Source organism: Oryctolagus cuniculus, chromosome 3, assembly GCF_964237555.1.
Source record: "Oryctolagus cuniculus chromosome 3, mOryCun1.1, whole genome shotgun sequence".
In the NCBI taxonomy this organism is placed as follows: Eukaryota; Metazoa; Chordata; class Mammalia; order Lagomorpha; family Leporidae; genus Oryctolagus; species Oryctolagus cuniculus.
This window is the reverse complement of record NC_091434.1, coordinates 79,144,556-79,170,146: the sequence shown is the minus strand read 5'-3', so window position 1 is coordinate 79,170,146 and position 25,591 is coordinate 79,144,556. Positions and strand designations below refer to the sequence as shown.

Below are 25,591 nucleotides of genomic sequence, written 5' to 3'. Positions count from 1 at the left end.
CAGGTGTACTTGTAACTGGTATTATTTAAGACATAAATGCATTTTCTTCAGTTCCTTCAAGGTGTATTCTATGTTTGGTACATAGTTTGAAAAGAAGCATAAGTTCACTTCATTGAGAAAAGGAAGAAAAACATGTTCCTATTACAAATTCAATCCCTTCCTAGCCACAATTTCCCCATGTCCCAATCTTCTTTCTTTGAAAAAGTTTTATAATTTCTAACATATTCATGTTTGAGTTGAATATACATTGCTTACAGGCATCTATTGCAATTTTTTGTATGCCAGTATCCCAAATACCTTCCCTCCCACAGAATTTCCTTAGGATATCTAGAGGTATTATATGTAAACAAATGAACAATTAAAAATGGGTTCCCTTACTGGGAGTAGGCACTGGGTCTAGCAGTTAAGATATCACTTGTTATTACTGTGTCTCAAATCAAAGTGTCTGATTACACGTTTGTCTCTGCATCTGATTTAGTTTTCTGTGAATGTGTATCCTGGGAGCCAGCAGTGCTGGTTCAAGTACTTGGGTCCACGGGCCCCATGTGTGAGAACACAACTGGGTTCCCAGGTGCCACTTTGGACTGGCCTATCCTTAGTGGTTTCTAGCATTTGGGATGTGAACCAGCAGATGGAAGATATCTTTCTGTATCTCTCTCTCTCTGTCTCTATGCCTTTCAGATAAATTGAAATTAAACAAATAAAAATTTCTTCAACATGATTATTTAAATGGCTTTTAATTTTTATAAAAATATTATAATTAAAACATCACTAGATGGTAATAATGCTGACCCATGTAACTGCTTAAGAAATCTATAGAAAGAGATACAATTTATAATAACCGTGGAAGTAATAGAGAGCTTGGGTCCACACTGGATCCTTTTTCCAGCTTTTTGAACCACAAAATGAAATGATTGGGCCATGTTCATGCTTCCCACATTCGCCTGATCTTAATAATGTGAGAGTAGAGGTTAAAAATGGGATGGGGTTTGTTAAAAAATTCAAAATCTTAAGCCCCCCAAAACATTGAATTTCTGAGGTGGTAGGAAATAGAGAGGGAGAGAGAAAAATAAGAGTGAGACATATGAGAGATATGTTCCAGAAAATTCCATCAATTAAAAGAACTGAAATCCTGGGGATTCCCTTTGAATTTTAAATTTCTGTCAGAATTAACTAATCTTTAAATGAACTCTTTAGAAATACTTGAGTTTTAGGGGGTTTATTATCTAACTGTATTTTCCACTATAAATGAAATCTTCAAAATATAGAGAAATAGAGGTAGAATGGAAAATATGTTATCTACACACTCACCACCAAGATAATCAATGAGACATTTTTATTCATTTTACTTATTTTGAATTTCCTTCTAAGTAATATTCTATGGTTGAATTTACTTCCTAATGCAAGGAATAGCTCACCACCACTTAACATTACAAAATCTTGGGCTTCTTGGGTATGTGAAAATACAGTGACTACTCCAGTATAGTGATATCTGATAAAAATCCTCTTTTTAAATCTCATGCTATGAAACAAAAATAATTTATTTCTTCCACTCACTCTCATCAGACAATACGCCTTGAAATAGGTGTTTGTCTGAGACACTAGGCTATGAGGGCAACTGAGCCCATGAACGCCTTTCTGTGCTTCCTTTCTGACCTGGGATCCGTTTTTTATTTCCAGGATCACACTATCTGGTAAGGTGGGAGGTGAGTGCTGGACCATCTTGGCAAAAGATATACACATTCTTCTTGTGTCTCTGTTGCTGTAGCAACCAGGCTATTGCTATGGACTCCCAGCTAAATTATTTTTACCTGTCTCTTCTGACCACTCATGTTTTAGTTCCTTTACTTCAAGCATCTATTTTCAACCTGATTTATTTTGCTGAAAAGCTTTTAAAGGAAGATTTTTTTCCTTTCTTTAAAAATGTGGAATGAACACACAAAAATCAAACAGGTGCTTTTAAGATGCAAACATACAGGGGCCGGTGCTGTGGTGCAGTGGGTTAAGGCCCTGGCCTGAAGCACTGGCATCCCATGTGGGTGCCAGTTATAGTCCCGGCTGCTCCTCTTCCAATCCAGCTCTCTGCTATGGCCTGGGAAGGCAGTGGAGGATGGCCTACGTCCTTAGGCCAATGCACTCACATGGGAGACCTGGAGGAAGCTCCTGGTTCCTGGCTCCTGGCTTCAGATTGGCGCAGTTCCAGCCATTGCGGCTATCTGGGGAGTGAAGCAGTGGATGGAAGACCTCTCTCTCTCTGTCTCTCCCTCTCTCTGTAACTCTATCTTTCAAATAAGTAAAATAAATCTTAAAAAAGATGCAATCATACATAAATGCTTTACCTATAAGTTATGACTTTTATCAGCAGCTACCAGTGTTTCATAAGGATATATTATTTATCATCTAGAATATGGATGTGTGATTCTTGAACTAATTAAGATGTTTTGAATGAAATGAAGTTTTAAAATTTAGAAAATATGTCTGCGAGTGACTGTAAGTATTAATATGCACACAGCATTTAGTCAAAGTAAAAAATAACTAGTTTCTTTCTAAAAATTCTACACTTTTTTGAAATATTGAAAACTTTTATTGTATATTTAATATTTATAGCATTCATTTTGCTTGCACTAATCACTTACTACTCACATACATAGTGTCACTTTTTATCTCTTCCTCTTCACTGACTAGATTATAAAGCATTATGTTATTGACCAGAGAAGACTAGAAAACATAGTCTAGGTTCCTAAAGCTCAAAGCTTTTTATTTAAAGATGATTGATAGCAATAACCTTGATTTTCATATTCTTGTATCAGTGATAATACACATAGCATTTAGCATGTCCTCACAAATACTGAATCCAAGATTACTCTGATGATTGGGCTTTCTGCATCTCATAGCACTCAAGTATATTGCTTGTTATTTCAATCTGCCTTTATACACATAATTTATAGATTAAACCAAGAATACAGAGGAAAAAAAAGGAATGGAATTTTTGTTTTGCTGAACCAAGTTTGATGATGTTCTATAAATGATAGCAAGAGAATGGATGCAGAAATAATGTCATATTGAATTAAAATATTCAGAATCAGTTTTGTAATCCTGAATTACATTTCACTTTAATATGGAATTTTATGATTATCACTATTTCTTGCAGATACTCTGTATAGTTTTATTGAGGTTTGCATGGTAGTTAAATTATTTTAGATTTGAAATAAAGTTTAGGAAAACACAAATCATATTGTAGAAACATTGTGAATTTTATTTCTATAATTTTGAATGAAGAATCAATGAATCTTTATAAAAATAGGTTTTGAAAATTAGGTAAGTGTAATTTTTAACCTGAGATATTATTATTGGAAAGCATCACCATATAAGAAAACCGCTTTGAATTTATAGCTGTGTCTATAAGACTTTTTCAGTTTCTGTCATTGAAAATGTTGAGGCCTAAATTTATCAGATTTGTAGAAATTACAGAACGTGAAAAAATATTTTATATTGTTAAGGCTGAGAGGATAAATAATTTTTAAAATAAGCAATAAGATGAAATAGATGTTCTATATTGACCTGAATTTCTATTCCTAAAGAGATACTGAATTATAGTTACATGTTTTCCATCAGGACTAAGTATAAATTGAGAGGTATTAGATCACAAGGAGTACAGAATGAATATATTTAAAATAGATAAAGATCAATAGAAAGTAAAAAGCTATAATCATTGAGCTCTTCTTTATGTCAGTAATATCAATGTAATTTTACTTTTCCTGCAACTGTGTGACAAACGAACGAAAACAAAAACAAAACAAATGTCATTATGTTAATGTAAAATTAACATAAGGTAGATGAGATGTAAATTTCAACAAGGGGTAATTCTGATTTAAGCTTCCTGTCATGAATGGTTCCAGTGGTCTTTGTGATGAGTGTGAGCCGCTTTGGAGAAAATCTGCCATACTCTCCTCCCTATTTCTTTGGCTTTCCTTCTCTGATTAGCTGTTACGGAACATTCAAATTATGACTTTTGACCCTAAGCCAATTACTACAGGCACGTCCACTGTCATGATAACTTCTGAGAAGATTTAGGAGACAGAGAAATAAAATGGCTTCGTTAAGGGGACAGATGAAGAACTAATAACTTCACTTTCAGAGTCAGATGGCCTTGGTTTGAAGTCTGTTCCACCATTTACTACGTCTCCTAGACAAGTTACTTCATCTCTCCAAACTTAACTTTTCTATGAGATGCAGATGGTAATAATAGTACCAACTGTCATGTAGATTAAAATTGATAATCCACCAAGCCACTTATCACAGAGCCTGGTACATAATAAATGTTCGATCAATGTCAGCTATTATTAAATTTACCATGATTATGTCTTCATGTCAATGATGTATTTTCATGAAACACTGGGACCGATTTTGACTTTAAAAATCTACATAGATTTACAGATTATATGACTTTTGAAACATACAGACTTTTCTTTCTATAACCTAAGTCATTTTGTGCTTACAGTTTAAACTAATTCTCTTATTCTTAATAAAGCTATGTGAAGATTACACTGTGTACTAACAGTAAGTCACTTTTTCTCTTCTGTTTGCTAGATGAAAATATACTGCTTCATTTAGTTCCCTTCATGCATCTTATTTTTGATTATGTGGATTTCCACTGAATTCACAAGTACTCTTCTTAAGTAATAGAGGCCAATTTGTGAAACTGTTTGGCCATAATTTAACCAATACTGGGTTTAAAGGGAATGGAAACTAAATTTACTCACATGATAGAATCTTGTACCGTTTAATAAAAAATAGCTGTAAATGCTATTATTTATTGCTATATAGTCATTCTCCAGGTAATTTATTATGTATTATACATAGGAATAGAAACTAATTTCTATACTTTTGTATTACTAGAATCTATCCAGTACATATTCTGTGAGTGTGAATGTGTGTGTGTGTATGTGTGTGTATGACTGATGCCATTGATATGAATTCCTATCTTCACTTTTGCAATGGCCACCATTGTTTGGTTATATTTCCTTAGAAATTCCCCTTCCCTCCTCATTTTTCTGATGTCAGTCAAATGGCTTTACCTTGCAGCATGGGAATGGTCCCAGGACCAGAGTTAGCCAGTCCGAGTCTGTTTTGGATGGGAATGATTTGGATGCTGAAGGAGGTAAAGCCCTATTCACCAGATCATTAGCTGTGAGCATCCTGAGACAGGAGAACCTGAGGAATTTGATGCAATTACTTGGAGTGTGAAGTCAGCCAGGAGGAAAGCATGGCCAAGAGCAGAGGCAATGCAGTCAGTTGTACAATGAATGCAGCCTGCCTCTCCACGTTTCAGTTGCTTCCCTTTTGACTGATGCCTATCATTTCATTGCTTCCTACTTGGCAGAAGGGAAATGCAAAGTTCTTTGGCTCCTCTTCTACAAGGGCACTCATCCCATTCCTGACCTAACAACCCTTCACAGGTCTCATCTCCCTGGGGATTAGGTTTCAATGTATGTCTTTTGGGGGGACATGTGGTCTACCGTAAAAATTTATAACCTTTCTTAAAATGTTAACATAAATATCCTAATATTACGGGGCTAAATATAAAACGCACAGTGATTTCTTTAAAGGTAAGCATCAGGCATTAAGAGAATGTCAAGCTTCTGATGGAAGCTGATGCATTTTCCTGAGAGCACTAAGGCATTTATGTGAAAAAAAAAAATGGGATAGAATCATCTAGAGGGGAAAGTTACCAGCCTAGCCTCACAATGGCCCAGGAAACCACTGTTATAAGATTTGTGAACCTGTGCCTCTATATCTCTGTTCTTCCTGCTTTTTCTATGTGAAATCCACATCCCTTTCCTTGGAAATTCCATCATTCATTCAGCAAATATTTGATGAACTCTCCTTTGCCAAATGTTTTATGAAGCCCTGGGGGTGTAAGAATAAAATGATGAAAAGAGAAGATGAGGAGAGTTTGGGAGCTTGTGAAGTCACACAAGAACATAAAAAGCATAATAAAGGTTGATATTGCTTACTATGTACTTAGCACTGTGGTGAGCACTTTCCAACCATTATTCTACTTGATTTTTATATCAAGATGGCAAAATATGACTTTTGCTAGCCCTAAAACCTGCTTCAATGTCACAAAATAAATGCCACCTATCTCCATGGCACACAATAAATAAAGCCAGACTTATAACATATTCCCTGTGACTCTGATTTACACCCTTAAACACTAATTACTACACCCTACTCTAGGTAACCTTCTAGGTCCAGGTTATATGTACTATACTATATATTTTTCTTCTCTGAAAATGCTGCTTTTAATGCATACTTTCCCTTAGCATGTGGTCTTCTATTCTTCATTAAGATGTATTTCATTATGACTGTTTACACATGTGTTTCCTGTCGCATGGGGCCAAGAAAGCTCCCAGAGCAAAGGCATCTCTGATGCGTGCGTGTATCACTCTTTCTTGACACGAGGATGTGCTGAATGCTGTGGGTTAGGGTGCTTCTGTGGGGGACTATGAAAGCTTTAGCACATCACACCTTGCTGTCTATAGGTCTTACGTTGTGTTTTGTTCTGAAAATTTGTAATTAATTTGTCAATTATGGAAATTAAGAGCTTATTTTAAATTCTAGATTTCAAGTTCTTTTATTAGCAGATTTGGAAACATCATTGGTTAAATATTCCTGCCTGACCACAAGTGGCTAGTGCTGAGTGGCAGCGTGTCCTCTGCAGTTCACTGCAGTCTCTTTGATTCCTGCTGCTCTCTGCCATCTGCTTTATTCACCTATGCTACTTGCAGGCTCTGATCCTAATAATTCCCATCTTTCTTCTCAAGAATCTTAATTTCTATGCATACATATAATTGTTACTTTTCGTAAACAATAGATTTTAAAAGGAAAAAACACTTGCAAGTAAAATTTAATGGTATCAGAATGATGACAATACAAAATGCATTACAGTAGACTGCTAATTTACTACTATTATACCTATTATACTAAATATGTATTTTACTAAATTTAAGAAAAATGAGATACTTAGAGAAGAATGCCTCATTACTGCATAAATATTAAATGTTAAATATCAGAAATAGCATATATAATTTCTCACCTCAAATAAATATAGACTGCTTACATTTATTTATAAATAGTCCAATGGTCTTTTAGTGGCTATTTCTGTTCACACATAAGAATTTATTTACAAACAGCAGTACCGTGCTGTTGGTAATATTTACATTTACAGAAAAATTTTGTTAATTCAAAATCTTCAAAATGTGGCTTAGAGATTGGTGTCATTTTCCTTTATCTAGTGAATAGTTTATGCAAAGATTTGCTAAGCAAATACAATAAGTAAATTATTTGTAAAGAACTGCTTACTTGATAAATTTTAGTCACCAATTCTAAACAATGTATGTGCATCATAAGCAAAATCTAGGTACTGCTTGGCTTAGTATTTTGTTATAATAAGTATAGATCATCTTTATTTATTCTTTGAAGCAGGACTCCTCTTAGACAGTATCTTTTTACCCTAGTTCAAGTTCCCAAAATCTTGAAATTAGTAAAATATCATCCCTGAAAAATGTATTGTTTCACTCTGACTTTTCATCATCTCAGACAGCTCTTCTTCCCAAGGCAACTTAGATCTCACTTTGTCGAGTAGAATAAGCACAAAAAAGGAGGCCACAGCCAAGACTAAATCCCAATTAGTCCTCAAGGCTTCAATAGACCCATCCATTATCTTTAAAAAAATCATGCTTTAATAATGCAAGAGTTGGTAGCAAAACAATAAATATCCAAACATGATGAATAGCAGGTTAACCACCTCTACAACAGCAGGAACAATATAATATTTGCACGTTTTTGCTTTACCTTGTAATAGATAGAATCATAGTATGTATCTTTATATATCTGTTACATTAGGAGTCATCCAAAGTCTCAAGATATGAATCAAGATAAATAGGAGTACAGACAAATGGCCTACCTCTATTGTTAGTCATTCATAAGAAAAGGAATATGTTTTATAGTATAGAAAGAACTTAAGAGACCATTGAAACTGATAGTAAAACCATGTCCTACCTGGGTAACTTTCTCTGTCACATTGTGTGTCCGATCTTTAACCTTGGGTGCAATAATGGTTTTATCTGAAGAAGGAGGTGATGTATTCTTTTTTTCAGTTTTGACATCTGAAAAATTCAGAGTGAGCTGTGGAATCTTGTTAATGGTGCTGTATTTGTTGAGGTTTGAATCCGATGTGGAACCCAGGAGGCTTGACTTGATATGATTAAAAGGCCCTAAAAAATTGGAAAATATGTTTAAGAATAATATCAAAAGAAATGGAAGAATGAGATGGTCTTAAATGTTCTACTGTGATGATCCATGACGAAGGCGACTCTCCTTCAGGTATGATTAAATGTAGACAGCTGATACCTGAATTACAGAGTTTAGCATCATCTTCTGCCTTATGAGGCAGCTTGTGAATGCCCAAAGATAAGATTGGGCCTTGGCTATGCACCCAGAGAGAAAATGGCAGCCTAGGCTATAAACTGACTACTTTTATTAAAGTCTGAAATAAAAGAAGCACTCCACTCCCTGTTATTGCTGAAATTCTACCTTCAAGGTTTCTCATCATTTTTGTTTTATAATCTGGGGATTATCCAAGTAAGCACTTGCCTAGGGGGGCATTGTTGTGGCGAAGCAGATTAAGGCACCACCTGCAAAGCCCACATCTCATGTGGACTCTGGTGCGTGTCCTGGCTGCTCCTCTTCCAATCCAACTCCCTGCTAATGGCCTTGGAAAAGCAGCAAAAGATGACCCACATGCTTGGATTCCTGCCATTCACATGGGAGACTTGGAAGCAGCTTCTGGTCCCTGGCTTTGTCCTGGCCCAGCCCTAGTTGTTGTGGCCATCTGGGGAATGAACCAGTCAATGGTTGGAAGATCTCTCTACCCCAACCCCCCATCTCTAACTCTGATTTTCAAATTCATTAATCTTTTTTTAAAAAGACTTTTCTATGATTAAAATCACATGGATCATGAAATTTCTGAATGAATTGCTTGCCTTTTTCCAATTTGTGCCACATCCCTCTCTGTGTCACTAAGAATAAACCTGCCTGCGGGGTTCATCTAATGCTTCCACTATCTGTGTAAGGTTTCTAAAGCAGTTAAAATACAGATGAGGGAATTATGATAAGGATAAGAAAGGTAAAAGGCTATTTGTGTATGTTTTACTGTGTACTCTATTAAAACTTCTGTGATCTTATATGGGATGTTTGAAACTTTCCTTTCTTTTTTCCTTCATTTGTATTTAAGATTGATCACTTTTTGAGAGACAAAAACAAAACAAAACAAAAAACACTATAAAAACCACACAAGAAGAATGCTCTGGCAAACAAAGCTTACAGGAGAAGTGGCCATAGCTAGGCTATAGAACATGTTTGTTAGTATAGGTCACTTCTCACATTTCTTTCCTACATGGATAATTTGGCAAGATACTAAGACCTGTGGTTCCTGAATTGTGGATGAGGAGGCAAACCAGCACATATTTTTGAAACTAATTTTTGTTTATTGCCTAAAGAGTGTCAGGAAATACTACAACGAGTTTTATGTGCAGTGAGCAATATTACTTATAACATTATTTAGCTCTTAAAGATGAACAAAGAAAGAACCCGATAGTGTTGCACAGCCTTTCTTTTTTGTGCCGGAGAGAATGATTCTAATACACAAACTGGGGTGAGCATTGAGCCTAGTAATTAAGGCAGCCACATCCCATAACATGGTGCTTGGGTTCAGTTCTCGACTCCGGCTTCTGATTCCAGCTTGCTGCAAATGCACAACCTTGGAGGCAGCGCGTCAGGGCTCAGGTAGTTGGGTCTCTGCTAACCACATGAGAGAGCTGAATTGAATTGCTTGTCCCGGCCCATTGCTGGTTGTGACAGTCTTTTGGGGGAATGAATCTGTGGCTGGGAGCTCTGTCTGTTTGTTACTCTGTCATTCTGCTTCTTGAATCAAAAAAAAAAAAAAAAAAAAAAAACAACAAAAAACAAAAAAACAAAACAAAACAAAACAAAAACAGAAAATTGCAAGCTGTGTGAATAAACATGCTTGTTAGAATATTTTGCTTTGGACTGCTATTTCTCCCTTTCATTTAATGGACTTCATACATTTTGGAGACCAAAATATACTTTAATCATCAAGCAAGGTATAAACACTTTAACATTAATAGGACAAATTGTATATTTTGGACTTCAACAATCATCTCAGGTCTATAAATATAATGCTAAGAAAACAGTCTTAATCATTTTGTTCAGTTACTGGAGGGAAAAGTTTATGTTTCTTCATTATAAAACTTTGGAGTAGCTTTAATAAAGTATTGGTTCATTTAACAAATAGTGTGCTTCTTGAGCTGCATTTATGCTCATTTCCTGTATGATACCCTTGATGACAAACAAGCCCTTCTCAGGGAAGATTATCACTGGGATCACCAAGTATAGACTGACTCCTGTGTTGTCATTCACACAGATTCTCACTCTTTTCTATTTATTCAACAAGGATAGAAAAAAGAGTGAAAAGTGACATCAATTCATTTAATCTTAAGGCAAGTCTCTCACAGAAACCTCATTCATCAGATCGTTATAGAAATCCCTTCCCACTATTAATTTACTATTTCAACATAGCCTAATATTTCTGTTTTTAGAGTATGCCATGACTGTATTCCAGGTCTATGCCTTAATATTTGTAATTTATAAAATATGATAGGGCTTCAATCTCCTTAGATACTATCTTTTCCTCAATTCTAATGTTAGTTTTTTTTCATTCCTTTGGTAATTCAATTATATACAGGGACACTGGCAGAAGATTATAAGTGACACAGCTTAATTATGCAGTTCAACATTTTTAAAACCCTGAAGTTCATCTTCAGTTCTCTTTTTATATCATCCTTCTCTATACTGGATTATGGCTGTAGAATGTGTATACAGATGTTTAAAAATTTGCTTATTGTAGGAGATTTGGATGGAGTTTCTGGCCCAGACTTTACTGTTGTGGCCATTTGGAGTATGAACCAGTGAATGGAAGATTCTCTATCTCTCTCACTCTCTCTTTCTCTCTCTCTTTCTCTCTCTCTCTCAGTCACTCTGCAAGTCAAGTACATGAATAAATAAATAAAAGCTTTAAAAATGGATTATTTATGATGCTAATAGGCAAAAAGAAACTGTTAATCTACTCTGCCCTTGTGACTAATAAGCACCACTGAATTGGCTACACCTATGAAAACATAATCTCAGCTATGGCAGTATTTCATCTTGGTGGACATTCATAGAAATGTTCTTGATTCCCAGAACGATGAGGGAGTTTGATGTCACAATTTTTTTTCTTTCCCTCTCTCTCTCTGCCTTTCAAATCAATCAATCAATCATTTTTTTTTTTTTTAGAGTAAAGGTCAGCTCATTTCTCCTCAGTTTTTCTTGGTACATTATTCATAATTTAATTTTGGTTATTTTCCACTAATTCAGGTACAATCAATCAATTAATTATTATTGACTCCAAAGGTGGCCTTTACTTTTTATCCATCCATAGACATGCTTTAACATGTTATCCAATGATTATATGGAATGTTTTCTCAAGTTCTTAATGATTTTAAAGCCAATTTTTTCATGTCTGATTATTACATTTTGTCTTTTAGTATAGTTATGTTTGAACACTAGCATATTGGAATACATTTCATTTTATTATGAACTACTTTCTTCTTATATCTCCTTTATGTAGCAGTTAGCAAATGAAGTGGTCTTTTAGAAATGTGTTAGATTATCTCTGCATTTCATTTCAGGATAGTAAAGTGAATAAAACAAAATATTTGCTGAAAGACAAGACACTAAGTCTGAAACAGTTCAGTAACTGGTTGGCAAAACATGACACTCATATTTTGCCTCAGTGTCTGCAGCTTCATTTAAGTCATTATTTTAACCTCTTTTACTAGTGGAAAAATCTTATGAACTGTTACTCTATACGGGTTTTCCTTAAGCTCTTAGTCTTAGAGAGTTAATCTAGATTTTTTTCCTTCAAATGGATATATTTAATGAACCCAACAAAAATAATGTACTACTTAAAATACTTTATACATAGATAAGGCATTTATAATTTTTTTCAACTTTTTTCTATAGATTTTAAAGCAGATATTTGTGTGCTGAAGTCTTTGGGGATTGCAAAATGAACAGTGTTGACTCAGATTCCTCTAAAACTTACCTAAATTCTAGTAAGACAGAATTTGATTACTTGTACTGTGATAGGTGTTAAAAACATCTTTATTTCACCAACTGCAAATCTAGGCAAAAGAAATATGAGGACTAGAGGGAATGAGAATCAAAGACTACAAACCAGAATACAGGGTTTCCTACCTCCTAGGTCTATATTCAGAGAGGCCTTGGTTGGGAACATAGAGGTGAAAGGCAGCCTCACTGAGAGTGATCATGAACAGATGGGATTTAGGATTCTAATAGAAGGAAGGAGAATAGCCTGAAAAACAAAGTAAATGAATTTAAGGAAAATGAATTGGCAGAAATAATAGATTCAAAAGAAAGGAAAGTAAATCTCAAAATACATAAGAGAACTGGTTGTTCTTTAGAAATTTGCAAGATGGATGGCCAGATTAATTTTTTTCAATATATTAGGAGAAGATGGAAGCCAAGTAACCAGGCAGTCCAAGAGCTAGATAAAGCTTTTTATATATTACCAGTGTTGGATTATATACAAGTAGGCTGGTTTCCAGCTACAAAGAAATACCATCTATTTCGAGATTAAGCTAAAGGGTAAAGCAACAACTTGGATAAAACCTTAGAATGAAGATGTTTAAAATTCATCTGATAAGATTATTAAAATTTATCATGAAGCATGAAATGCTCAGGAGAATAGATTCTCCTGTACATAGTGCTGGAAACATTCTGAGGACAGCTAATATATAAACATATTTAAAATCATTTTATTTTCTTAAAGGTCATTGTCTTGAGGGTCTAATAGAACAAAGAAAAATTAAGCCAGGGGGTCTTTGTGCCATGCTTTTTATTGCATTGAGTTTGTTTGGTTACAGTTTATTATTTATTTGTTTTAGACAACTTATTTTTAATTTACATTACAGTCAAGGGCTTAATGCTTTGCTAAAGTTTAATAAAATCCAAATTGCTCAAGTGTCCTGATATTAAAGAAAATGCAAATGTAAAGTTTAATAATTAAACTTTGTAAATGAACAGTTTTATCAGTAAACATAAGATAATCAATTTTATTCTTAGAAAGATATATTCGAAGTAATCATCAAACTATTTGTATTCAACATCTACATTGAGTCAGATAGGTTTCATGGTTAGAGGGAAAGTTAAAACTGTAACAAATCTTGACAGTAATTTTGTTTCTGACTCATGACTGATGGACTACAAAACAAGTTGGAAACTATCCATACCCTTGTGAGAGAGATAGAGATAGATAGAGATAGAGATAGAAAGAGAAATAGAGAGAGACAGAGAGAGGTGTAGAGGTAGAGACAGAGATAGAGAGAGATAGACATACAGTGAGAAATTATGCAGGCTTTCTTGAGATGGAAGCAATAAAGTGGTAAAATTGTATTATTGTATTACTCAATAGGGAAAACAGGATAAACTCTTACTGATGATTTCAAAAGCTGAATAGGCAGAGAAACAATTAAGTTTGAAGTGAATTCAGTTAATCAGTACTTCAGGTAAGTCTAGATACCAGTATCACACTTTAGAAAACTTTTTTTAAATTATACATATGAGTATGTACTTGTATATAGATAAAATATGCAATTTATTTGAAATAGACCTTTCCTATTCTTTGGCAATATGTTATATAAAGAAGAACTAATTCCGATTCCAATGGGAGAGAATCCTTCAAAACTCTTTCTATGAGGCCAGTATTGCCTTAATTCCTAAATCATTGAAGGATACATCAATAAAAAGGAACTATCGACAAATATACCTGATGAACATAGCCGCAAAAATCCTTAACAAAATACTAGCTAATTGAATCCAACAACACATCAGAAAGATCATTTTCCCAAAACCAACTGAGATTTATCCCTGGTATGCAAGAATGGTTCAACATTCTCAAATAAATCAATGTGATATATCACATAAACAAATTGAAGAATAAAAACCATATGCTCATCTCAATAGATACAGAGAAAGCATTTGATAAAATACAACATTGTTTCATGTTAAAAATCTTAAACAAATTGGGCATAGAAGGAACATAACTCAACACAATCAGGGCAATTTATGACAAATCCACAGTAGCATCATACCGAATGGGGAAACCTGGAAGCATTTTCACTAAGATCCTGAACCAGACAATGATGCCCATTGTCACCACTGCTATTCAACATAGTCCCGGAAGTTTTAGCCAAAGGTATTATGAAAGAAACCAAAGGGATACAAATGGAAAAGTAGGAAGTCAAATTACCACTGTTTGCAGATGATATGATTCTATACATAGGGAAACCACAAGACTCTACTCAGAGGCTATTAGAACTCATAAGAGAGCTCAGCAAAGTTACAGGATATAAAATCAACACACAAAAATCAATAGCATTTGTATACGCAAACAACATCATAGTTGAGAAAGAACTTGTAAAATCAATCTCATTCATAATAGCTATAAAAATTTAATTCTTTGGGATAAACTTAATCAAATACAGGAAACATCTCTACAATGCAAATTAGAAAACATTAAGGAAAGAGTAGAAAATGCCATAGAAAATTAAAAACATCTCCCATGGTCATGGATTGGAAAAATTAATATCACCCAAATGTCCATACTATCCAAACAACTTACAGACTCATTGTGATTCCAATCAAAATACCAAACACATTCTCCTAAGATCTAGAAAAAAAGACCCTAAAATTAATATGGAATCACAAGATATCGTGATTAGTTAAAGCAATCTTAAACAATAAACATAAAGCTGGAAGAATCACAATACCATACTTCAAGACATATCACAGGGCAGTTATAATCTAAACAGCCTAGTACTGACACAAGAATAGAAATATGAATCAATGGAACCCCCAAAATACTTTTATTTTTGCTTATTTTACTTAGCATACTTATGTTGTACTTAATGTACTTATTGTTTTACTTAATGTACTTTCCTGTACCTAACTGGTATGCTAGTTATTCTGTTAAATATTAAAGTAATCAGACACTTAAAATTAGTAGCTTGCAATATTGCTGCAAAATGTTTTGTCAAACTTTGGTTTCTATCTTTGTCATACAAATAGCTAAGAATAATAATATATTACTATAGTTTCAATGATCTGTGATTAATTTTAAAATTTACTTTATATGAATGAAATTGATATATTTTAATTTGATTATAATTTATAGCCCTTGCCTGCACTGCTTCTGAACAATAAGGTCTTTTAGCTTTTTATTTGTTGAATTCTTCATTTAGTGGAGCATTAAATTTGTGACTATAACCTTAATCAAAAATGTTCTCTCAAGAACTGAAAAAATGAAAGAAGAAAGATAGATAGATGAGGGAAGAAAGGAGGAAGAGGAAGGGAGGAAGGAAATTACCAGTGCATTCTTAGAATTGTATCTATGAGCTACATTAAATCTGCTCTCTTTATATTAAAAATAGTGGAAAGTAAATAATAAAATAGTTTTCAAACACAGAAAGTAAAAACACTAAAAATTTTGAATTTATTTTAAATTTTATTGTTTACACATGTTTTCTCCAATTGATGGATTTAACTTTATGAATGTTAGTATGTGGAAACTTTCAATAATTGCTTAAAGGTTAATAATTCCAAATCTTGGTTTTGATGATTGTATTACATATTTTAAATTGTGATTATGAAATTGATGTGTTATCTGGATTTTATTTTAAGATAACAGTTTTGTTCAAAGACTATTGCTATTACAAAATGGCGGGATTGATGAAAAAAGGGTTGGAGATTGAGTAGATTACTTTATGTAGCTTTTATATATATTACTTTTTATAGCTGACCTGAAATGACTGTAGTTTGTCAATGTAGTTTGTATATGAACTACTAGTTTGAAAGAAAAGCCAGTTCACTATTTTATCTATTAAAAGTGATTTAATTCAGCCAGTGCCACAGCTCACTATGCTAATCCTCCGCTGCGGCGCCGGCACCCCAGGTTCTAGTCCCGGTTGGGGCACCGGATTCTGTCCCAGTTGCTCCTCTTCCAGTCCAGCGCTCTGCTGTGGCCCAGGAAGGAAGTGGAGGATGGCCTAAGTGCTTGGGCACTGCACCCGCATGGGAGACCAGGAGGAAGCACCTGGCTCCTGGCTTCGGATCAGCGCGCTGCGCCAGCTGCAGCACACTGGCCTTAGCGGCTATCTGGAGAGTGAACCAACAGAAGGAAGACCTTTCTCTCTGTCTCTCTGTCTCACTGTCTCACTCTGCCTGTCAAAAAATAAATAAATAAAATAAAATAAAAGTGATTTAATTCATTTCTCACTGCATTTAAAAAAGTCAATGGAGGGTGAATGTTTGGTTAAGATGTCATTTCTGACATCCATGTACCATAGCAAATTGCCTGCATTTGAATCCTGGCTCTAGCACTTACTTCTAAACGCTGGAAGGCAGCAAGTGATGGCTCAAGTATTTGAGTCCCTATCACTCAAATAGGAGAACTGAATTAAGTTCCCAGCTGTTAGCTTCAATCAGGCTCAATGCAGGCTGGTGCAGGCATTTGGACAGAGAACCAGCAGATAGGAGTACTGTATGTTTTTCTATCTTTCTGCATCTCTAATAATTTTTTTAAAAAAATCACTGGAAAGACTAATTGTCAGTTCCTAAGTTCAATCATTTCACACAGACAGGTTGTCAAGAGTCGTCTTTATCCTGTTTCTTAAGATTACTTTCTGAATGATGTCAATGAAAATCAACACCCAAGCTGATATTAATTTTCTCCTTTTAAGAAAACCCAGTGGAGAAGCCAAGGGTAGAATAATCATGTAGATGAAATCACATGCTACTATTAAAAAGGCATAGACCCTCTCTGAATTGGAAAAAACAAAGATTTTTGGGAGGAGAGAAACTGCCATTTTTCCCTTATTTTTAAATAACCCTGGACTTCTGACCAGAAAACTTCTTTGGTTTCTAATGCTATTAATTTATAACCATTGCCAGCTCTGAATTGATTAGAAAGGAATTTAGAAATCAATATACCAAACTGCACAGTAGTCAGAGCACCAGTGACATACAGAATAGGCCGAACAGTGAATGCTAAGTAATGATGGTTACTGGTGGAGACGTGTTCATGCAACACACATGCACAAAACAAGTCACTGTCACCATTTGCATACCCACAGCAGCATGCAAGGCCTATGGTAAAAGACCAAGTCAAAACACTTTTCAATTTAATGAGATTATTATTATTATATTTTGTAATCCTTGTATCTATGGCAATTAAGTAAAAAAAAAAGAGGTGAATTTCAAATTTTAAGCCAAATCAAAATTTATCCGAGGTATTTCCAGTAAAATATTACCCTACAGTAGCTGTAGGTCATGCCAGTGATTTCAGACTAATATAGAACACAATTCAAATGATCAAAATATATTATCAAAAAATAGGAAATGACTGTCATGCATGTACAGTTTACTACTACAGTAAGCTTAAAACCATACCCCCTGCCATCCAGGAACGTGAAACTAGTTTTAAGGAAACAAAAGAGGAACAAGTGAACTGATATGGTCATGTAGTACTTTGTTTACTTAATCTTCTACTTAAAAAAATCTGTTTTCCCTGAAAAAGGTTTATATATCACTATTACACTGGAATATATAGCTTGTTTTTTGTTTCTTTTTCATTGATTTGGATATTTAGGCAGTGCTCATTGTCAACCCAGGCTTATATTCTTGCAGGAAAAAAAGTTCATAATCACTTTAATGACACAGCTCAGAAAGTGACAACGTATCCAGCAAAATCAAGCCATGATGTCTCCACCAGGCACCTGGTCTAGCTAAGGGCAGCATGAGGGTGTTGCATTGAACAGGGCATCCAGCAGGCAGGTTAACATGCCAAGTAAGGGGAAACTTTAAGCATCAGATGGTGAAATCCGCATTTGCACATTACCTTTGACATTGCGACCATTGTCTGTTTTGAGCATATAAGGATAAAAAGAGAGAAATATGAAAAGAAGACTAAAATTATGTTTTATATACTAAAATTCCTCTAGTAATTGTAAAAGCAATTAGAAAACAGGACATAATGATGAAAATTTATACTTGACTACAATTAACACTGGGTGCTATTTAAGTAAAATACATATACAAAAATATTATCTGCCATACCAAACATCCTTGTTTAACTATAATAAACATTTATCTTACTTAATTTAAAAGGATCCCAAGCTACAGGTTTTGTAATTATGATACTTTGAAGAGAGACATCCTCAGCCACCAGTAGTTGGGACCATAACTTTCAACCTTGTCAGAAGCCAGTTTTAGTGTCGCAACCACCATTTACAATATATTTAAAAGAAGACTACATAATACTTTTCATGCTAAGCAATTTTGATACAGTTTAATCCAGTGTATTAATAGAGAAAATTCTAAGATAACAGTTTTCCTTAATAAACCAGCTTGTATTATTAATCACAATTTTAACTCCTCCCTCTCTCAAATGTTGTTCAATGTATACTTTGAAAATAGCAAATATAACTGAAACAATGTTAAGCAAAAATAATTACAAAAATCAGTGAAATATCTACTGATTTAAAAGGAATGTGAAAATATTTCTATTTTCACAATGCACTGAGTATAGTACCTCAAATATTTAGGAAATTTGTTTATATTAAAATGTGTCATTTTAAATCTCAGAGTGGGGCTGGCGCCGCGGCTCACTAGGCTAATCCTCCGCCTAGCGGCGCCGGCACACCGGGTTCTAGTCCCAGTCGGGGCGCCGGATTCTGTCCCGGTTGCCCCTCTTCCAGGCCAGCTCTCTGCTGTGGCCAGGGAGTGCAGTGGAGGATGGCCCAGGTGCTTGGGCCCTGCACCCCATGGGAGACCAGGAAAAGCACCTGGCTCCTGGCTCCTGCCATCAGATCAGCGCGGTGCGCCGGCCGCAGCGCGCTGGCCGCGGCGGCCATTGGAGGGTGAGCCAACGGCAAAAGGAAGACCTTTCTCTCTGTCTCTCTCTCTCACTGTCCACTCTGCCTGTCAAAAAATAAAAAAAAAATAAAAATAAAAAAAAATAAATCTCAGAGTGGAATGCTTTCAGATTTTTTTGAGATTAGCATTCTAGATGCTGATATTTGCTACTAACAAAATATGCATTACTAGCTTTGAAACACATAAACGAATTAAATGAGCCATATCAAAATCATTCAAACATATACAACATTTGATAACTGTCAACATTTTGTTAACATCTTACACTGTGCTCATGTGAAATCTTGAGTTTTTTATCACAGCTTTTTAAGAGCTTACTATTGAAGTAATTCTATTAATGTTGCATACTATATCACATTTCCAATCACGGGGACACCAACATAAAATGTGGCCATGGATAATAACTCACTTCCCACTCTGAGGGAATCATAAAAATGAGTGGGAAAATAGAAGGGATCTTGCTTACACAAAAATAATGGCTCCATCAGAAGCTGAGTCCAAAAATCATTAGGAAAGTAACAACTGCTTGAAAGTGGTCCAAAATTACAACTGTACTCACCAAACTAGAAATTCTATAATATGATCTACAAATGTGAAGAAAACTACCAGACATTACATTATACAGTTAATGCCACGTTGACATTCCAAGCAGAGTGTGTGATCTGTACCCTGAAATCTGATTGTTACTCCTCCATGACAACATAAGTGCAGAAATTAGAGTACTTAAATCTTCCACAGCAATGTGACAGAATAATTTCGTATCTGCTGAATCTAATGATAAAACAAATGGGGTTTATATTTTGCCTGTCTATTTTGTAAAAATTCATTTTTGACTGTATATTTTTATTATATTTACAAATGATTCAGTTTGTGATGGATTAGAAAAAAAAAAATTCTGGTCCTTCACCATAAATAGATTGAGAAGCATGAAGACACTTCAATATATTTGTGGAAACTGCTATTAAAAGATCATTTATTTTTGGTGCAAAAAATTGAAAGTCATGCATAGGAAGAATCTTCAAAAAGCTCATGGAAATGCATATTATGTTGAACCTATGCATGGGTTTCAAAATTTTCGCACTAAAATTACCATCTTTGTATTCCATTTTCCCCGCATCTTTTGAACTACCTCAATGCAGTTCTAAGCTATGTGCTAACACAGATTAAATGAGAAGATCATGTAAAATATTATGCATTAATATTTTTGCAAAGATATTTAAAGTTCTGAAAAGGTAGTCCAAGCAGATGGAGATTTCTCTATTTGAATGAAGAGATAAATTCAAAATCTGATGCATGTGGAATTTAGACTGTTAAAGTTATATGAATTCATAAAACTGAAATCAATTTTAAAAGTTTTCTATATTCCCATATCAATGACTCATTTTCTAAAATGCACCAAATTATGTGTCTTGGGAAATTTAGTTTCCTCTGTGCCAATCAATGATTTTTTAGATAGAACTGATCTAAAGCAGAAATACAAAATATCCTTTGGGTTTATCCATCTATAGTCACACATTGTATCATTTGCAAGAAAATGATAGATTTTCTGAAAACAGCTTAGCTTGGGTGGGGAGAGGAAAATGAGGACAGTTGTAGGACTAAGTGTCTATGTGTGATACCTGTACTGAGAAATACAAAAATCTTAGTCATTCTTTTCCCCAATTTTGTCAGTTACTCTTCCACAAAAACTGAAAACAGGAACGTTAAGTCATAAAATCTGATCCAGACTTTCTGTAGGATGTATTGCTTATGTATCAGTTTGATTGTCAAATTTATTGTTTCTCACTTTTATACTATCACTCAGGTTCTGTCTGTAGAATGTAAGGCCAACCTTTGAAAAGTTAATATGATTGCTACAGATGACTACACTAACTAGACTAATGAAAACATATATTGGTCTTTCATACTAATGTATAGGATTTATTGTTGTTCAACCATGGAACCCATTATACAAAGGTCAAATTGCAGAGGATCATTAAGGAAATATTGAGACTGCCATTGCTAAATGGTATAGAGCCTCAGGTGATTAACAAATGTGGGAATTGTCCTTGATTTTATTTTCTTTTTCCTTGTGACCTTCTTTGAACCGCAGACTGAAATGGATGTATTAATTGCTCTTGTAAAGTATACAGTTTTTCAAAGCTGTCTTACAGCAAACTGTCCTTTCTGTTTCAGATGTATTGATTTAGTTCTCCTTGATTTTTTTTTTCCTGCCAACTCATTTTCTTTCACCTCTTCTGCCTTCTCTACTTCCCTGTGCCCTTTAGATAAAGATTTTCCACATGATTCAATCTTAACACTTTGGTTGGAATTCAGAGCATTACAGAGCAGAGCATTCATTATTTATTTATGTATGTGATTTTGGAACATAATTCATGAGCATGATCTTCTCAATGTCACACCAACATTTATCAACTATCTGCCATGAAGTAGACAATTATGCTAGATGTAAAACTTGCAGAGCTCCAATACTGGAATGGCTCACTACAATGCAATTGTTTGCCTGAATATCTAGCAAGAATGACAGATACATAAAATACATTATGAAATCAGTTAATTCTTCTGGCTTGGGAAGGGGAAAATAGGTCCCTGAGGCCAAATGGTACTGTGAGGATGGTCAAAGTAGGGAAGAGTATTCCATAATAAAATAATGAAGCAAGAAAATGTATGAAACATTTTTGGAAACAAGTTACTTCAATGAAAGCCTAAAATACAGTGTACAGTGGGGGAGTCTGTCCTGCAGAATCTTCAATAAGACTTGACAATAACTGGTCCATTAACAAAGCGTCAGGTGGTCCATCCTAAGGAGCCATATGATCACATTTATGCCTTTAAAGGAAAACCAGTAGAAGAAAGAGCAGTGATGGTGCGCAAAGAAATTATAACAGAGAAAGATTAGCAGACTTTTCAAGAGCCCAAATGCATGGGAGTTTGAAATGTTGAACTCATATATCTGTGTATGGTGCTCTGAATCCTAGAAGCATTGAGGAATGTTCAATGGCCCAATAGACAACTTCTATGACAGGATGCTGGAAGAAGGGAGGAAAAACTCCATGAATTTGATTGTGCACTATGGACAGGCAGTCTTGGGTATGACTCAGGCTCTGACATGTACTAGCTGTGCAAACTTGAGCCAGTTACTTAACTGTCTAAGCTTCGGTAGCTTCAATTATAAAATGGGACTTAAATGGCTCTTGGGGCCAGCACTGGGGCTTGGTGGATAAAGCCAGTACCTGTGATGCCAGCATGCCATTTGGGCCTCAGTTCAAGTCCTGCCTGCTCCTCTTCCAATCCAGCTCCTGGCTAAAGTGCCTGGAAAAGCACTGGAAAATAGTGTAAGTACTTAGGCCCCTGCCACCCATGTGGGAGACCTGGATAAAGCTCCTGACTCCTGACTTCAGCCTGGTCCATCTTTGGCTGTTGTGGACCTTTTGGAGTGAACCAGAAGATGGTTCTCTTTCTCTCGCTCTCTCTCTCTTTCTCTCTCTAATTCTACCTTTCCAACAAATGAATAAATAAATATTTTTTAAAATGTTGCTTAACTGCTGTTGTTGGAACAAGATTTGGCTCCTGAACTCAGGTAGAATTTTAAACCCCAAAGTCATAAGGCAATGGTATTTAAAGGGCTGAGAATTAATCTGGCTATAGTGTTTGGAGCTGGAAGCTTTGGGAAAGGACTGGATTAGATTAGGCTGTTAGGCTGGAGGCCCCATGATGGCACCATGATTTTATAAAAACAGATGTAGGCATTTGCACTCCCTGCTGCTGTTTGATGCTCTGTGCTGCTTCAGGACTCTGACAACAAATAGTCATCACCAGATGCAAAACCAATGGGAATGCCTGATCTTGGACTAAGAACCTCCAGAATGGTGGGCCCAAGCAAACCTTTTCTCTTTACAAAGCTAACTTCTCTCAGCTACTTCACTGTAGTGGTGAAAAACTCATTAATACACTAACTTGTAGGATTTTTATTAAAATTATCTGTTAATGTGTGTCAAATATGTAGATTGCCTTGCACATGGTAAATACTTCACAGACCTAATAGCCATCATTGTATTAATGATGAATCCTTGCTTTTTGAACATGCCTATTTTCACTACTGACTAATAGAATAAAGTAAACATAGAGGCCAGGGACTAATAAATAAATTCTGATTTCACTTTTAAAATAAGTATTTTTAAGATCAGGATTTTCAGTGTTTGTTTTGTTCCCTTAAACTTTTCCCGATTCCCCTCCTTATCCTCTTCTCCTGTCAGTTTTTACATTCTGATCATTCCCTACATCACATTTTATTCATCTCTTCCTTGGAAAAGAGTTGGCCAATAAAATAGTCCTGTGATGAAATAGCACTCATTCTGTTGGGGATGTGAGTGTGTGACCATGGGTAAATGTAGTAAAATAAATTATGTTGGAGGTGATCCTGTTCATTACCTAAGCAACTCTTATATTAAGTATTAATTAATCAGCTCTCTATGAGGTAGGCAGATAATGGCAATCATCCTAGTTCAGAAACAAGAAGCCAGTAGAAAGGAAGTCACTCAATAGGTTTCAAGGAGGAACCAGTAAAAACTCTAAATGTAAAAATTCACATTTTTTAATATTTTAATCACATTTATTCCTCCCAAAAATAAAGATTAATGTTGAACTTTGAAATAATGTGAAAACAGTTTTTCATTATTCATTCATATGCTTCCATATTAAAAATACAAACATACCTTCACTGGCATGCCTGTCTCTAAAAATGTTCTTAGGGTGGACACTGAACCCTTCTATGTCGTGTACGGAAGATGCCCTCCGTATACTACAAATGCTTTCTTTAGATCTGGAATGAGTCAGGCGGGAACTTGACTGCAGCATGTCAGGATAGAGTCTGTCCCATTGCCTCTTGGGAGAAGAATGGTCAAGAGGTCCAGATATATTCACCAATGGGGAACATTTGCTAGGCTGTATCAAGGCTTTTGTATCATCTGCTTCAGAAGGGCTGCAGCTTTCTTTTGTCGGAGACTTAAAGTGCTTCATGGCAACTGAATCATCACTGTGTTTAGATGAATCGATTACTACCACATCAGGGTCTTCTTGGGGCAAGGACTGCTTTCTGTAGGTGAGAACTCTCAGACCAGGAAACTTGAACCCAAAAAGTTTCCCTACAAACAGAAAGAGAAATGAACATTATTATAAGACAAAGGATATGTCCCTTAACAGAAACATGATTGACTCATGTTTAAACACCATGTAAAAGAATTATTAATAAATACTTAATTGAGATAGTTACAATTAGAATGAGAGAAAATCTTCTGTGAGATCAGCATCAATTAAATGATAACTAGTAAGAAAATAACAAAATAAGAAATATGCTTTGATATGCTTTTTATTTTTTATTTTTTGACAGGCAGAGTGGACAGTGAGAGAGAGAGACAGAGAGAAAGGTCTTCCTTTGCCGTTGGTTCTTCCTTTTGCCAGATCAGCACCGCGCTGATCCAAAGCCAGGAGCCAGGTACTTATCCTGGTCTCCCATGGGGTGCAGGGCCCAAGCACTTGGGCCATCCTGCACTGCACTCCCTGGCCACAGCAGAGAGCTGGCCTGGAAGACGGGCAACCGGGACAGAATCCAGCGTCCCGACCGGGACTAGAACCCGGTGTGCCGGCACCGCAAGGCGGAGGATTAGCCTAGTGAGCTGCGGCGCTGGCCCTTTAATATGCTTTTGATACATGAAAGTATTCTTCAGATGAAAGAAGACTTTGGTTTTAGCAAACTAAAAATACATATTCACATGCATCCATTTTTCTTGGAAATTTAAAAAACGAACCCAACTTATATACCAAAGAAGATTGGGGTATCTTATGTCAGAGAGTAAATGCAGGGAAAACTATATTGTATGTGGATGTATGTGTGTGTACGTGTGAGTGTTTGGGGTGTTAATATACTGGTAGTATAAGGAAGGAACGAAGGTGAGGTTAAGGAGCTGGCCTCACATACCCAGAAGGTTTGCCTGGTATAATATTGTGAGTAGACTTTGAGTGGGAGAAATTGATTCTACTACATATGGCAGATTCCTCATTTCATCTGATATTATTGAAATTTTTTTAGTTTTAAACAGATATGTATTGCAAAGAGAAGAATTTATTTTTGTTGTTTTTTAATTCCAAAATTTGTTCTATGCAAATCTCAAAGTGGGTGAGTTACAGGATTAAATATAAACATCAAAATTAGATATTAAAATTAAAATAGTAGGTAGTAAGTATAAACATCAAAACACAAATATTAGCAAACAAAATCACTGATAATTTAAATGCAAATTTAAACAAGGGGATATAATTTTTCCATTCCTTAATTTAGCAGTAAATAGAAAAAAAAGTATGACATCTAGTACTGGCAAAGAATACTGACGGGCTTTCTGACACCTTACTGGTGGGATTGCACATTGTGACATCTTTGGGAAGTCATCTGGCAGTA

General features: G+C 35.3%; 1 protein-coding gene across 5 annotated transcripts in view; it reads right to left on the bottom strand.

The window, feature by feature from the left end:
- The window catches only part of KCNH7 (potassium voltage-gated channel subfamily H member 7), a 511,727-nt gene that overhangs the window by 133,228 nt on the left and 352,908 nt on the right, over positions 1-25,591 (bottom strand). For 2 of the 5 annotated variants that reach the window (XM_051848592.2, XM_051848593.2), the window contains exons 4-7: positions 23,853-24,281; positions 18,101-18,121; positions 17,653-17,676; positions 8,065-8,279 (exon numbers count right to left, since the gene is read on the bottom strand). In XM_051848592.2, coding sequence (XP_051704552.1) covers positions 8,065-8,279; positions 17,653-17,676; positions 18,101-18,121; positions 23,853-24,281 — 689 coding nt within the window. The remainder of the gene's footprint in view (positions 1-8,064; positions 8,280-17,652; positions 17,677-18,100; positions 18,122-23,852; positions 24,282-25,591) is intronic. The other 3 variants (XM_051848594.2, XM_002712225.5, XM_051848595.2) reach the window with 3 other exon arrangements.